Here is a 17,020-nt window from a genome sequence, read left to right as displayed (position 1 = left end):
CCTAATCTCAGAGAAAATTGAAGCTGTCTAGAAGAAAAATCAGTGTTAAGATCTCTAGTTCTTAAATTAATTTTCTCTTTTGTAGCTATTCTCAATCTGTAATACAAATTTAATCTTTGGGACTTTATTTTTTTTTAATTTTTAATCTATAATTTCAAGTCTGTTTAGTGATCAAGCTGGATTCAAGAGAAAATGATAGGTACACTGTGTAATCCTTTCATGAAGACCCAAATCCAAACATGACAGAATTGTTCCTTGGAGCTTTTGTAAGCCAAAACAATCTCAGATATTGTGATGCATTTTCTTCTAAGCAAGAGTCAGTTTTTAGTGCCCAGTAAATTTTTCAACAGGCATTAAGCATTGAAATGCAGATAAGTGGTGAGTCAATTTATAACTGGAAGACTTATAATCTCCTATTGTCATTCGGCATTACATATGTTGCACCAAGATGCAGTTTGATAAATGTTTTAGATTAAGGTAAATGGGTTGTTTTCAATGGAGCAATGTTTTCTCACACCATCAGCTCTATCTGTCTCATTCCTGATTTTGGTTGCTTAGGTTGCTCAGCATTTTTGAGCTATACAGCAGACTGGACTAGAGAAAAGGATGAGTTAATAGTACAGATGCAACAAAACTTGTTTTCATCCATATTAATTCCCTGATGTGGCTCCCTACATGGCCTTGTGACTGCTACAGTGAGCAGAGAGGGAGAAAGGAACATGACAATAGAAACCAAAGTCTGTAGCACCTCAAAACCAATAGTGACATTGATTAATCAAATTCAAGTAATATTGTCTCCACTCCTTTTTCAATTCCTTTTCCTATTCTCTGGTTCTGGCTTAATCTCACAAAGTTGATGGTAATCCCGCTGACAACCTCTCTAATAATGTGCTGATTTGTTTTGGTTCATTGGTCAAAATTGAAATGTGTTGACCACCAACACTAATGTGAGGAACTCGTGTGTTATAAGAGTCTTTGCATCATTTAGCAGTTACAACCACACCTATTTCATCAATGCTTAGCTTCAGTATCCTTTTCCATTTTAATCTTTCAGTAATTTCTTTTTTTGATTTCTTTTGTCCAATTAACTTCTTGTTTTTGAGAAACTTTTTCTGGGTTTATTGAATATTATTTTATGGTGAACTTTAAGACGCATCCTATGAATAATAAATAAATAAATGTATTTAAATTACAAAGAAATCTTTAAAGAAAGACCCTTTAATGTAACTCAAACTGAAAGAAAGTAGGTTTAGACTACATATTATAAAGAAGAATGTGGTGCAAATAATGACAGGGTTGCTCATTCAATCCCCATATAAGCATTCACTTAAGAGTTGGGCTCAATGATCCTTGAGGGTCCCTTCCAAGCCAGAACAGTCTGTGATTCTGTGAAAAACTTTTTGCTGTGATGATGGTGAGTCACTGGAATAGGCTGACCAGAGAATTTGTGTATGTACTGTCCTGGAAGTGTTTAAGGTTAAGTTGGATGGAGCTCTGAGCAACCTGGTCCAGTGGAAGGTGTCCCTGCCCACTGCAGGGGGATTGGAACTAGATGAGAAGTCTGTATTTCATTGTGTGTCAACAGTTAGGTGAAGTTGGAGTTTATTTTAGGTGTAACAGTACCAGAATTGGTGATACCAGTATGGATACCAGAATGGGTGGAAGCAGAAAGTTTTTCCAAATGAAGATGCTTCATGCCCAGAGTAACACATTCTTACTGCTTGCAATAAGAACTCTTGTGACAAGTACAGAATTGAGCAATGCTACACTGTAATTAAAAATGACATAGCATGTTGCTATTTAACAGGAATACTTGTCTATGAACATCTTCTTCTTGCCATCTGTCTACTTACTATTAGCTAGTAATCTAGAGAGACAGGGTGATGAGAGGAATAAGTATTCAGCACAGACTTTCATTTCTACATCACCATTTCGGACCCTGACTCATATCTTCATGTTGAGAAGCCATAGTTTAGTAGCATTTTCTTACCCTGTGATTTCAAATCTTTTCCTGTAGGATGCATATCTTCATCACAAAATCAGCTCTACAACTTCCACTAAGTGCATCAGCATTGATTATACCTTTAGAGAGACTGGGAGTTGAATGCTGCAAGTGCCAATGATATCTGATCCTAAAAGAACTAAGAATGCTTATTGCTCAGAAACACAGTGATAGAAAAGTAAGGGAAGGATGACATAAGTGCTAAATTAAATTTTAAAAAAATAGTTTGGTATCCTAATGTTTTACTTTCTTCTTTAATCACACAGTAAATACATAAGGAATTCTCTTAGTCATCTATATTTTTTTATATGAAAGCAGTATGATTGTTTTCTGGTATCAGGTTTGCACATTTTCTCAATACACACTTCAGATGCTTTTTTACACCTGGGAAATTGCAAGATGTAAAATGTAAACCAAAAGAAAAGGAGGTATGAGAATTCTGCACCAAAACCTGAGCTGAAAATTTAATGATTTTTAAAAAAATTTTTAAATTGCTATTATTTTCAGAAAGTTCTTTAAAAAATGTCCTACATGTTGTTTTTCAAATATGTAATCTTCTGGGGTTTTACATAAAATGTATAAAGATTTCATAAAATTAATCAACAATTCATCAAAAATCGTGAATTCATTATGATTTTTCTCAGAATAAATCTCTGTTTAAAAGAAATAGGTTTGCTTTGGAGTTTTAAAGCGCTTCTAATGTAGAATTGCATTTAAAAATAGAAGTTTTAAAATTGTGTCAGTATTTTACAACAACTTTTCCAACTACATCTATAGTATGTATCTTAGTTAAGCAGCTTAGCTAAATAGCTTTTAGACGTTACATGCTACTTATCGTCCATGAAACTGTAGTGCTGCTGCCAACCACCTGACAAAAGAATGGCTTTTTATCTTCATTTGTGTTGTTCAGTTAAGGATTTAACAGGGAACAGCCAGAAGATTAATATTAACCTTTATTTAATTTACATATACATATATATACACATATGTATACATATAGATATACATATATATATATATATATATAATTAATTGCTTTCAATTATTTTAACTTTTTTTTCCACATTGACTGACCATCTAGTTCACACCGTTAATATCCAGCCATTCTCAAAGCTGTCTAAATTTACACTAAGTTTTGAATGTATGACCTCACAGGCTAATGAGAAATTCTCTGCTAAGAGCCGATCAAAAAAAGCAAATATCTTCCAAAATACACTTCTAACAGATTTTATTTTATTTCAATAGGCAGAGATTTCCTGTGCTGAGTAAGCAATTGTTCTCTTCATGTGAAAATAAAATCACCATCATAATCACTGCTAAATGGTTATAATTGTTCTGAGTAATGTCAATGAACGACAAAACTAGATGTTTAATTTACAGAACTAAATAAAGGTCCCAAGCATTTTATATGTTGCATAATTTACACTAAACTTAGTGGGAGCTACTGAGTGCTCAACATTGTAACTATCTTGTTACAGATCTAAGAGTCCAAATATGAACTATAAATTTAATTCACATGTGAAAAACTGGCAAACTTTGAAAATCTGTTAAGATGACAAAATGAGTCTCTTCTTAGGTTACAGTTCACTATTACTGAAATGCATGTTCTCTTCATAAATAAATATCTCCATCTTTAGCGTTCCTATTGACTTTTGAAGAGCTTTTAAGATTGCATGTTGAGCATACTGAACCTGTTCTTGAAGATCTACATATTTTGATATTATTGATACAGAAGTTCCATCAAAGCTAGCATAAATCAAAGCCAAAATGCTATCAAATACAAAATGCAGATTGAAGGATTCAGCCACGTAGTTCTAGACGTATGAGTGCCACTTTCCAGTAACACCATTTTTATGAACTGTATGGATATTACAAAGCCTGCTATTGTGTATTACTATTTCAAAATTTCATTGAGCTATAACTTAGAAAAAGCATGGAGGAAGTAATAGCTTATAAACATGGAGCCTCATTTAATTTGATACTTTAATGGGCAGTATGTGTTAGTTTCTGCAGAATACTGTTTCAGCTATATTGGATTACAGTTATCACTACTTGTCTAGACATGAGATCAAAATGGGAATCTTAAATTAGATTTTGTCAGGGTATTGTACTTATCTTAATAATATGACAGTCCAAAAGCTGAAGAATATAAGTTCACCAAGAAAATCTTGGAATCTGTTGGGAAATTTCTTTCAAGACTTGAAGTGTATATTCAATTATTTTTTTAAATGAATAATGACATTGAAAATATAAGAAGAAAATTAGAGTAAGGCTGACATATAATTAGGATTTCCAATTAATCACTGTCTTATTTAAACTTCAGTATGAGGCATGTATCAAAATGATAAATTACAGTACAGTAAGTTGACAAATATGGCTTATTTAACAACATTATTCTGAAAGAAATAAATTAAACAGAACATTGAAATAGTAAGTGGATTTTTACCAGACTAAGGGAGAGACATCTTGTTCTTTCAATAATTAAACATTTCTCTAAGCAGAAGAAATGATAGATTACTCATTGGTTTTTAACTTGCAAGGAATGACTTTTTTTGCAGATGCTAAAACAAATAAATATATTTCCATTCATTTTTTCTCAAACAAAATTATGCATGTTCTGTGGCTCTCTAATCAATCAACTTTTTAATGTATTTATTTTTTTAAGATTTATCAAAGAAAATTTAGCACTGAACAGACAACCACTAAAGTCTAACTGCTAATTATGGTAGAATAAAACACTAGGTCTATAATCAAGCACATGTGCGTAAGTTTTGTTCCTGAAAATTATATGTTATTTTTCAAATGAAAGAACAGGGAAGGAAAAGAGGAGTCTATCTAGATTAATTTATCACGTATTTTAAAAAATGGGATGACAAATATCTGGCAGCAGAAACAATCTTTAACTTACTTTTGCGTACTGATAATAAAGTGACAGAGCCATCTATTCTGAGACTCATGCACATGACATTTGAGAGGTACTAATGGTTAGATACTCCCTCCTGCATGGCACAGTCCCCTGCCTGCAAGCCACACCTCTAGTCTTGGACTGGGTACTACTTGCTTGGAGCCCAGACACATAATTTCACAGAGCACTTGCTGTTTGTTTAGCCTCACAACTGCTATTTCATGCTATTCACCCATGTGAGTGGTAATAACATGGCCAAGGGAAACCTTAAGCAGATCAAAGCTTGACATGGGATTCTGAGGGGAAGAATGAGGGGCATATGATCCCTAATGATGTTGGTATCCCTTTTAATCCTTTTGGTTAGTAGAAAAGATTTGGCTGCAAGTGCATCTAGCAGATCAATGCCTAGTTGCAGTTTTCTTCAGGGGTTTTGCCTTCTTAATCATAGTACCTTATCTGAAGATGAAGTGGGGCTGCTGGGAAGAATTGAAACTACCTGATCAAGGCAAAGAGCATAACTCTAAGTAGACTTCTTTAACTCAGAAGGAGGGCCTTTATAAATAATCCTGTCAAGGGACAGAGACCTAACAACAGAGCAGAAGAGAAGAAAATTGAGCCAAGGTTTAGAGGGAAGGTTGAGAAGTAAGCACTAAAATTGGGGCACTAGACTTTAAGATATCATATTTGGATTTATTTGGAGAATTGTTAGGCAGAGTCTCCAGGGAAGCAATTACAAGGAGAAAGGGCAGGCAGAGAAAGACAGCTGATTATTTTTTTTTAAATGACATCCTCACTATTTTAAGAGGAAGTGAACTTTGTCAAATGACTCATAAGGCTAGCAAGGGAGCTTCTTAATGAACTGCCATGCAAAGAAGTACAGACAAAAAAAAAAGCAAAAAGGATAGAGACAACAAGAAAGATGTATAGAAGTGGTGGTTCAGTACTCAGGGACAAAATGAAGAAGGTTGAAGTCCAAGGGGCATTGGTCCATTTGAGAAGGAGAGAGTTTGTCAGTTCTGGCTTTACACTGAGAAGTTGAATGTATTCACATTCATAGATTCACTCAAAGGTACCAGAACAGCTGCCCTATCATGACTGAAAAGCTGCTGTTTGTAATCCATGGAAAATTAAAGCAATCAGTGGTAGTCCCTCATGACTAGACAGACTAGTGATATGCTTGTCCTAATGAAAACAAGAGGGATCCCTACAGAGACTATAAATTAGTAACCCTTTCCTCAGTTTCTGGAAGTAGCCTAAAGAGTACACATTTGGAATCCATCCAGCAGCTCTGGGGCCTGGATCTTTCTCTTGCCTGGCCACAAGACAGAGACTGAGATTGCTCTGAGAGTTAAAAAAATATATTTAATAAGAAGATAGAACAGGTTGTGGTGATAACGTGCAGGGCTCAGCCAGATGAGTGTACTGACCACAGCCCTTTTGCATACAACACTCACAAAATGATGAAAATGTAGAAGAATGACACAAAATAATTAATAATTTGGATCAAATTACCTTATGCTAAGATTTAAAAGCCCATATTAAAGAGAAAGAGTACTCGGAATCATGTGATTTTATTGCAGTACTGATGAGCTTGCATAAGAACACACAGATGCTAATACTAAGAGTTCTGCAATTTAGTAGATAAAAGCAGAACAAAAGTCAGTTGCTGGAGGTTCAAAAATCAGAATTAAAAAGTCTTACTTCTAAGTGAGGGAGAGCAATCAGTGGAATCAAAGAAAGTTTTCTTAAAGTCTGATATCTTCAAGACCTACATTTGTTTCTGGTAGTTATTCTTTAGTCAAATCCAAGTGAGTGTTTGCAGTATCAAGAAAACGGTGTGAAATGGTATAAAAATTAACCAGATAAAGTCCAAAAGACCATATTTCTTAACTCCCTTTGGATCTATATAGGAACGGTGGTACCAATATAACATATATGTAAAATAGTTAGAACCACCAAGGCAACCTGGTCTTGATTTCATAAAGGGGGATTGTCTTCTGTGCTCAGTTTTATAAGCATATCTAGCATTAGGATTAGCATGGTAGTGTTGAGGCAATGATGTATTGTGACAGTCTACACTGGGTGAACTGAAAGAAAAAATGTATTTTTCAAGCCAATACCTATTTCATTTAGTGACACTATTAACTGGCAGAACACATTTTGGAAATGTTACTTATGGTTTTAAGAAAACACTGACTAAGAAGATGTCATGTGGCTATGCATTTCTGTATGATACATGAGAAACAATATTGATGTATAATTTTTCCACACAAAATATTGAAGGTATTTTGAAATTTTTAACAGACTTCTTTTTTTGCTTTTTATTTTCTGGATTGATGCTGAAGTATCAATAATAGGATGAGGGCAATATCCTGCTATTGTTTATCATAACATAAAATTTGGGCACATCTATGTCTCTTAGCTGAGTTACACTGCGAACACATCATTATAAAAAAATCACATTAAAACATGACCTAGCACCATGTCTTATAACCTCAACATTTATTTATTATTTCTGTAAACTTTTCTTATTATTTTATAGCACCCCTTCATTTGCTAAATTATTTTTTAAATATCGCAAAATGTTAACTTTCCTGTTGTCTTCCCTATAAAAAGGGAGCTCAGAACTACCTACCTCATAATTTACAGTCTTGAAGAATGGTAAAATTAAGTTAAAGTCTGATAAGCATCTTTCACATTTTCTGTTTCCCTAAATATACAGTCATTTTGTTTCTGTATCATGTACTGTGAAGAGCAGATAAAAGTCTGTGAACAGGCATTAGTGGGATATTTTCTATCTAAGCTAATATTCCAAGACCAGAAGGATATACTAGATCATTTCATGGGACTACCTAAACACTGTGGCCAATATTCATACATTTAAACAAAAGATACAAACTCCAGCACCTTTATTTTCTTCTTGTTATCCAACAGACTGAATTGAAGTAAAAATAGAGAATACAGATTGCCTTATGTGTAGCATGGTTCCTTGTTATGTTTAGTATGTTTCACTGACAATATAAGAGTTTTCATTATAAATGTATCTAGTTAAGCAATTTAATCATTCTCTGTTTTGATTTCCCTTTCCCTTTCCCTTTCCCTTTCCCTTTCCCTTTCCCTTTCCCTTTCCCTTTCCCTTTCCCTTTCCCTTTCCCTTTCCCTTTCCCTTTCCCTTTCCCTTTCCTTTGCCTTCTTTTGTCTTTCTTTGCCTTACCTTGCCTTATTTTGCCTTTCTTTGCTTTGCCTCGCCTCGCCTTGCCTCCCCTCCCTTCCTTCCCCTCCCTTCCCCTTTCTTCCCCTCCCTTCCCCTTTCTTCCCTGCCCTGCCTCGCCTCACCTTGTCTCGCCCTGCCCTGCCTTGCCTTGCCCTGTCTTGCCTTGCCTTGCCTTGCCTTGCCTTGGCAAATTTCATTTAATTCCATTTTTATCAAGGGGTTGCTGAAGCAATGCCATGATAGAGAACAGCCTACTCACAACAGTTATGGCAAAATCTAAACAGCAACACAAAAAGAGCCTATAAATATTTATCAAGTAGTAAGCCTGGTGACAGCTTTACAGCTTAAAGTCTGTGGCTTTTACAACTCCAAACTGGCAAAAAAATTTTCAGTGGACTTCTTGTAGAGAGCACTCCAACACTAAAGAATATTTCATGAGTACTCCTTTAAATGTTGTACGAAGTTAGCAGTGATATTATTAGCTTAATACAGCTAGTACTTCATGAACCTTACCTAAATCCAAGATTCAGATTATGTGTAGCCACACTTCTGAATTCTGATATGCAGGAGAGCTAAAAATAGGTTATCCTATTTGTTCACATTCTCTAGCTATATACCAACTGCCAAAACTATTTTTAGCATCCACATCCTGGCACATTTAAGTCCTACTAGTATTTCTGATCTACATGCTTCAATAATCCTGTACAGCAACTACCAATTTTTCTTAATATTGCTGAAACAAATGCATGATAAACCCATAGAAGTCAGTAATGGAAATCTTATTCTGTTAATAAACACCATCTGCTCCCTTCTTTCCTTCCCCCACCCCCCATTTTTCCATAAAGACATGATCATTCTTAAAATTTTTAACATTGCTCTCAAACCCCTCTCAAAAACATTGCATCAGAATTGCTGAATTCCACAGCAGCATTCCAATAAAAACATGAAGGCTATTTCACTATTTATACAGTGTCTAATAATTCAGTTTTATATTTGGCTTTAAAATAAACCAGAAAAAGTTACATTTCATACCACTATTATACATAATTGCAATTCACCTCCAGGACATTCAGAGCTTTCACTACAAGGATAACCTATATATTAAATTCTTTTTTTCTTTGCCTTGACCAATAGAATATCACAAAAATATCTACCATGTTTATCTTGAATAAAGATTGTCATAAATTCTAGCAGTAAATTTCTTAATAGAGTCAGTGACTTTAGCAATGTCAGTTACCTGTTTAATAGCTGTAAAATAACGGAGTAAGAACAAAAGGAAGCACTGTTCAAGGCACGACTAAGTCCACTGAAGGCCTTGCTGTATGGGCCAAGCTGCTACACTGCTTTCTTTCTCAACAGCTGTATTTCCCCTCCTGTACTCTCAATGAATAAAGCTGCTTATGTATCTTAGGACAGCAGGAAATGGAAAAGTATCAAATTCTTTTATTTCAAAACCAAATAATCTCATCAGAAATAAAATAAAAAGAACACAGCTACCCTGTGACAGGCAAAATTATAAAATAGGGGATTAAGTATAGCATTTCTCCTTCACCATTAATACCTATATATGTTGCACAGAGCCTGAAAGCTACTAAAAAAAAAAGTGACAGAAATCTCTCCAGAAAAAAGCAGGCATGGAATCAGCAGACTTGGAAATCCCCTATTTCTCCCTACAACCAGCAATGCTGCATCAGTAATGAATGAAATGACAGTAATGAAATTATAAATTACTGCTACTAATTCTGGTAGCTCCAGTTTTTCCTTAAAATCCCTCCTTAATTTTCAGTGCATCTCACTGTTCTCTCTTGTCACTGTAAATGAAGTCTATTTCTTCTGAGAGTAATCTTGTACAGTTTTCTCTCATGAAATCATTTTCTCCAGGGATATTATGTAAATAGAGAGGTGTATTTATCAGATGTGTTCTTTCCAAATAATAAAGAAATTGAACATAAAGAAGTATGTGCATAACGGTATCAAAGATAACTCAAATATGACACTTGATATTGAGGAAGAAAAGAGGATAAGAAGGAGAGAAGGAGAGAAGAATGGTGGGAGACAGTAAAGACTGAGGCTTATGAAATTGTTTTTAGCAGGCCAGGGTGGGTATTTCTGTGGTCTATTGTGGGCTTGGATTGACTGAATGCAGTTACAATGGCTTACACATGCTGGATCAGCAGTGTTTCTACTAATGATGTAATTTTATATCTTTTCATAGACATTTTTCATTATAAGGAGATCAGAAAATTAATATGTTCTATGTTATGATCAAGAAAATCCACCACAGATCCTGATTTCCCACAGATTCTATCAGGTACTTTGGAGTTTCTTGTCACCTTTCAGCTCAACTGCAAATTTGTCAAAATTATGAAAAGTCAGAGAAAGATGTTTGTAGGCTTTGTTTAGGGAACAGTAATGCATCCCATATAACCACCTACCTATGTTCTCTATTTCCAAGCACTTCAAAGGAAAGTGTTTAAACTATCTCTGATTATAAAAGGTATGTTCCTTCTCTTTTAAATCACAACTGGATCTAATCCCTTCAGATATATGTCTCTACTGATCACCCTATTCTCTCATGCCACCTCTGTCATTTTGCTTTATCACAATGACAGGTTGCTAATTATTTCTATCTTAAATTTCAAATTGCAAATCTGTAACGAAGGATGAAATTATGTGGTCTGATATTTAGGGGTGCTAAGCATGCAGATGTTTCATCAGGAAACTAAGAAGATGCTCCTGGGCAATCAACATTTTTGAAAATTGGATACTAGGTAGAACCAGATCTTAAAATGTTGATTGCAGGGTTATACACAGTCACAAAGAGTACAAGAGAAATGGAAATTGCCCTGATGTGATTATCATTTAAATACATCTATTCTCTCATGTCAAAGAAGGATGCATGAAATGAATGTAATGCAATGTAATGAGTTTTCATTTCTTTGCTACCTAGGTGTAAAGACAAATAGCTGCTCAGGAAGTCAGAAAAATGAGTATTTACAGAAAAATGTTCTGAATGAAGTTGCCTTGATGAAGGTCTTAGACCTGATTGTGGGAAGGGAGACTTCATTGAACTAAAACCTTGGGGTCTAGCCTAATTTCTTTGAGTTCCTAATTTCACAAAATAAAACCTCAGTTTCAAAAAAGATGAGTATCAAGTTCAAGAAAACAAGTTCATGTTTTGTTCTAAAATGCTGATTTCTGTGGTTGAAAATAAAATTCTCCTAGACCTGACACTGATTTAGGAGCTCAAGTTCTATTAAACAGCATGATATTTTAACCTAGAAAGGAACTATGTGAGGTGTCAGTCATATGGGCAAACTGAAGTCTATTGATGATTCTTCCATTCTAGATTTAATTATTCTCTGTCATAACTGAGATGCATAGTGTGTTGTCTGTTAGCATAAATAGTGCAAAATCTTTTGGCAAACAGTTTATCAGAACAGCTGATACCATATATAGTGAACGCAACATGCATGAGAAGTATATATTTTTCACTGTTAAAAATCCATAGAAATTGCATATTACATTTTAATAGAACTTTATTTGTAATAACACTACTGCTGAAGATTATTGAATGCTTGAAAAATTAACAAGACTGAAGAGTAGCTGCAATCTCTCAAAACCAGTTACACATAGCCTGAATTTCTATTTTGTAGATTAGCTCTTGTTTATGTGCAAGCCAGAAAAAAGATACTGTGTAACCACTTCAGCTACTTTTTATAATAACTCAAGGGATGAGAAAGGCCTGAAAATTATTTTATGTTTTTCATTTCATATCTTGATATATATGGGAGGGAATTTCTATATGAAGTAGCATTCTAATACATCATACCTGAGGGTATAAACTACGTTGATGGCTGGAGACATTTTACTAAAGAGTGACTCTGGGCTATATTTCTATAGCAATCCTCCATTGCTTTACCAATTTTTGAATACTTTTCTAGCTAGCAAAATGTTACTCAGTTAGTTGCTTCCTCAGAGATCAGTTTCTATTGCAGATGGGACCAAGCAGTGTACAACAACAGGCCTCAACTTCTCCAGGCAGTTTATTATGGCTTGCTGATGAAGACACTTAGTGGAAACAGAAAGAGCAAGTGTCTCTACACCAACTGTTTTAAAAATTAAAAAAAAAAAAAAGAGGAAAAAATCAAACCCAAACAAAAAAGACAACAGCAAAGAAAAACAGAAAAAAACATTTTCTGTTACAGTTATATAGTCCAGTTACAGTTTATAGTCCCAGTATCAAGAAATAGACTTAAGAAAGAGAATGCATGATATAAACCAGCTCTTAAAACACTACTAAAGTGATCATAAACAAGATCCTTCCTACAACATAGATACAATACTATGAACTTCTGGACTTCAGGAATACACATTCCAGCTCATTTACTTCAGTGTCTGCGTGAAAACTGTAGACAATTGTGAAAACTGTAGACAATTGTGAAAACTGCAATAGGGAAATAGCTTTATGTCATTTCAGAGAACTGAGTCAGCATTTCTCCTATGCAAACTGAAGAGAAGGAATTCATCCATAAAACTTTCAGATATAAATTTCACTATTTACAGAAATTCAAGAGTAACTAGTAATGTCTTGATGTTAATTTGAATAAGATTGTGTCAGAAGGAACAGAATTAAGTTTTTCAGAATTCAAAGAATTTGACGTTATTAAAGGTAAGGTCATAAAATATTTGTGTCTGGATGGCACTATAGATGGTAGAGTTTTAAATCTTTTAATTTTAGATGTGAATCTATGCATCTGAACGATTGCATGAAAAACAAACATCGTAACTTGGATAAGGTTATAAATGTGAACTTGTGTAAATTTTGGGGGGTTGTTTAGTTTTGTTATGTATAGAGACCAGGAAAAAAAAAAAGGAAACCCAGAATATTTTGTTAAGAATATCTTACCTTCATAGTAAACTTTAAACCCATGTGCACTAACTGCAAAGTCACTTGTCAAGCGGAGTGAAAATACAGATTTTGTACTTGTCACAGGTGGAGGAAGATGAAATCCTGTTAACCTAAGAAACAAAAAAGCACAACTCATGGTTAATTGTCAGAAAAATAAAATTGTGTGTGACAGGTTACTGTCAAAAATATTTAACCATGGAAAGGACAACTGGCTTAAAAGTATGTAGTTCATATTACTTGAAAAATATTTTTATTTGATAATTGAGGAAATAATGTTCAATTTTATCACCTTTCATGGACACTGAAACAGATAAGGGACATCCGTTTGAGAAAATTGTACTTAATATAGGTTACAGTAAGATACAGAAACTGGAATTTAAAAATGGTTCAGACTATCAGTAGATGAAAAAAATAAAACAACCAAGCAAATAACAAACCACCATACAATTTACACTTTCTAGGTTATGTTCAAAATTTTATTGCACTGTGAAATTTTTCGCAAGTCTCTGTCAAAATTTGTAATGTCTGATTTTTTCCATAATAATATTATTTAAACTATCACTATAGCCTCAGAGAAGAAATTTCTGATTTCAACTTAAAAGGAAACCCAAGGAATACAATTGTGAAATCACACATCCATAAAGAAAGTCCTCTTGCAAGAAATTACAGGGTTGGTAGGGCTTGTGGGTTTTGTGTTGTTTGTCTGTTCGGTTTTGATTTGTGCTATTAAAACCACTATGTTTCATTTGTTGTGTACTCAGCACTGCTGATAATTGCTGATGCTCATTTTTACACATTGTTTTCATTTGATGTACATATGACAACACTTAACTTCCTCAATTCTGGGAGAATAACCTCACCACAGTTCATATCAGACCAACAAAGTCCACAGTATTAACCTGTTGAAAATGTGTAAAGTTGAAGAATTTAGCTGTATATACACACCAGTGAAATCTAGACATATCTTTGGAGCCCAGTTAGCCACACGTGGCAAATTGTGTAACAAATTAGGATTACTTAATTTATTAATGATTGACATTAAAATTATTTTCACATGTTTGTAGATGAGCTTTTATTTTACTTTTCACTTTGAACTTAGAATTATAGAAAATTTTAGGTCGGAAGAGACCTGTGGAGCTCAGGTAGTTCCATCTACTGTTCAAATTGGGCTTCAAGGCAGAGTTAGTCCAGGTTGCTCAAGATTTACATTTTCCCTTTTCATTCTTAGAACAAATTCAATGTACTCTTTTGTTTGTTTGAAGTCTTTGGTTTAGGTTTGCTGTGTTTGGTTTAGTTTGTTATTTTGCTTGCTTGGGTTTTTTAAAAATACAATTATATATATAGCTACATACACTGGTCTTTGGGACACTTAAAATATGCAAACTCTGATATTTTTATTGGAATAAATGGTATATATATTTAATTTTGCTTGATATCAGTATTAAAAACACCAGCAGTGTTTACTGATGCTTTAAGACATTTGCTCTTTCTTTTACTGAAATTCAGTCTCAGTCTTGTTCTGAAATCACAAATTAACTGATGAATTATGTCCTGCCATTATCAGTATCTCTAGTCTCATCAGCGCAAAGGACATGGAGTGATGAGAAGACCAGAATTCAAAAGGTCAGAAAATGACTTGCTAAAAAAAAAATGTAATTGCAATATTAGCATTCATTTAATGCTTTATTTATTTTTAATTTTAAGATGCCTTTAGATGAGTTCTAGGTAGTGTACCAGTAAATTACCATGACACTTATTTGCTGTGGGGATCTTAAAAAGTTTTATGTTGTTCTTTGTTGACTATCTACTTGGTGTCCTTAACAAATACTCTAAACAAATGGATATTCTACAGATGTCTTTTTCTTAAGGAATCTTTGGAAAACAAAACAAATCAAACAAAAATATCCCACCACAATAACATAGTCTATGTATGCCATTGGCTGCAGTCAGGACAGGTGTGAAAGCCAAATGATAACAGAGTTCACATCACATAACCAGAAAATTTAAAAATATGAACAAAAGAAGCAATGGCCCCTAAAGAGGCACATATACACATATTTATATGTAGCAAATCAGCAGTGTCTATACCTGGGGGCCTAGTCTTTTTTTTATCATTGGCATCTTTATGAATGAAGTCACTAAGCCAGGATTAGATTAAAGAATTTATGTTAATTTGAAAAGATGAAGAATTATTTACAGAATATTTAGGATTTGGGAAATGCATTTTTATTTGATTATGAGACTATATTTTTGTTCCAACAATAAAACAAAGTAATGAAATAATTACATCTCCCAAACAAGCATATGCATAATTCTTTGATAGTCAGTATCAGTGCAGTTTTCCCAATAGCTTGGTTAGCAACCCAAAAATACATTCATCCATTGGTATCAACACTTGAAAATAAGCTGACCTAATGTAAACCAAAACTAATAATTTGAATAAAACTGTAACTTGCATCACACAATAGGTCAACCTTGTAACTATTTAGCTACTCAATAATTTGAAAGAATTGTGGATATAAACACATATCCAGCAGAAAATAAATACATAGTTATCCCAAAGCATTTAATTTTATAAATGGCACGTATGCACAGCTTAGATGGGTAAGGGATGTTTAAACTGACCATATATATCAGAGCTCCTCATGAAAAATAAGACAATTATGAGAGCTATTTGATACCACGTAGCTTTCAGAAGTGGGCCTTTTATAAATATTATGCTGTGTTTATTCAGAAAAGATTAGCTTGTTTCTTTAATTTGGTTGCTACACTTAAACTGATATGGAGAAATGCAGAGGTTTTATTTTTGGTTTAGTGGATGTAAAATTAATCAAAATTTTAGTAAGTACAAATTCACATGCAAATATCACTCGGTAAAATACTAAAGGTTTTCAGAAAGAACTATAATGTAATTCACTCAGACAATTGAAATAATCTACTACGTGAGTATTATTCATTGGGTACAACAGGACATTGATCTTAGAGCTTAAGTCTCATTTCTTTGTTAAACTCTGCAAACCAAATGTTAGCTAGAATAGTTTCCATTCCATTTAAAATGGAACACAGCAAGCACATAATAACTGCAGGACAGATATGTCAGGTAAGAAGCAAAATACTTGTAAGATAATGTATATACCACTTATTCAGATCAGTCACAACTAAATGTCTAACTGACTACCCTGGTAAAAGTAAAATTTTAGGTGGAACACTCATGCAAAACGAGCTGACATCTTCTTAAGTTTGTCTCATCTGCATATTAAAAATGTTTAAAATTTAAACTTCCCATAGTAGCTAAGGGTTTTTTATCTACAGCATTTTTCCATTTTTCATTCTATTTATGTATTTTATTCCATTTGTATCAACTTTTTCAAATTTAAAATGCCTAATGAAATTATTCACATGATTCTCTGCTGCAGTTTTAGACACTGAGACATTTGAAATATCAGCACAAAGTTGGTAAACCTGACATTGGACCAACATGACCATGTGCTTCTGGAGAGATGGAGGCCAGGCAGGATCCTTCAGGGATTCTAGCTGTGCCTACATCTTATGTGGGGTTCTTCAACCATTCCTTTGCAGTCTACCACTTTGAAAGGAGAAATTTATACTAGGCTTTCTTTTTGTGTTTTTGGGTGGGCTTTTCATTCACCTAGTCCACATCTTCGTTCCCTTTTTGATTTTGGAATGAGCTCATTTAGTGTTTCCTGACCTCATAAAGAGATCCTGTGAGTAACTGGTACTGGCTTGTGTACCAAGAAACCACGGGAGCTAAAATACAATTCCTACGGAAGTCTGAAAAGAAAATACAATTCTTTCTGTCTCAACTCTTAAAGAAATAAATTTTGAATTGTGACATTCCACTGAGTAATTGAGATGATGTAGTTCAGCTACAAAGTATTATCAAACCTAGCACAGGGATAGAAATTTGTAAATGCATACGCTGCATATTAAGGAATCTGTTTTGTTCTTGCTAGTGTCTTACAAGCT

The 17,020-nt window shown here is 34.0% G+C and overlaps 1 protein-coding gene across 1 annotated transcript in view; it reads right to left on the bottom strand.

Moving 5' to 3' along the window:
- The window catches only part of CSMD3 (CUB and Sushi multiple domains 3), a 602,810-nt gene that overhangs the window by 486,456 nt on the left and 99,334 nt on the right, over window positions 1-17,020 (bottom strand). The window contains exon 3 of the mRNA XM_071553967.1: window positions 13,031-13,143. Within this exon, the coding sequence (XP_071410068.1) occupies window positions 13,031-13,143 (113 nt within the window). The remainder of the gene's footprint in view (window positions 1-13,030; window positions 13,144-17,020) is intronic.

The sequence above is a fragment of the Pithys albifrons genome, chromosome 4 (assembly GCF_047495875.1).
Source record: "Pithys albifrons albifrons isolate INPA30051 chromosome 4, PitAlb_v1, whole genome shotgun sequence".
In the NCBI taxonomy this organism is placed as follows: domain Eukaryota; kingdom Metazoa; phylum Chordata; class Aves; order Passeriformes; family Thamnophilidae; genus Pithys; species Pithys albifrons.
The sequence above is the reverse complement of the archived record's forward strand: the minus strand, read 5'-3'. Positions and strand labels throughout refer to the sequence as shown.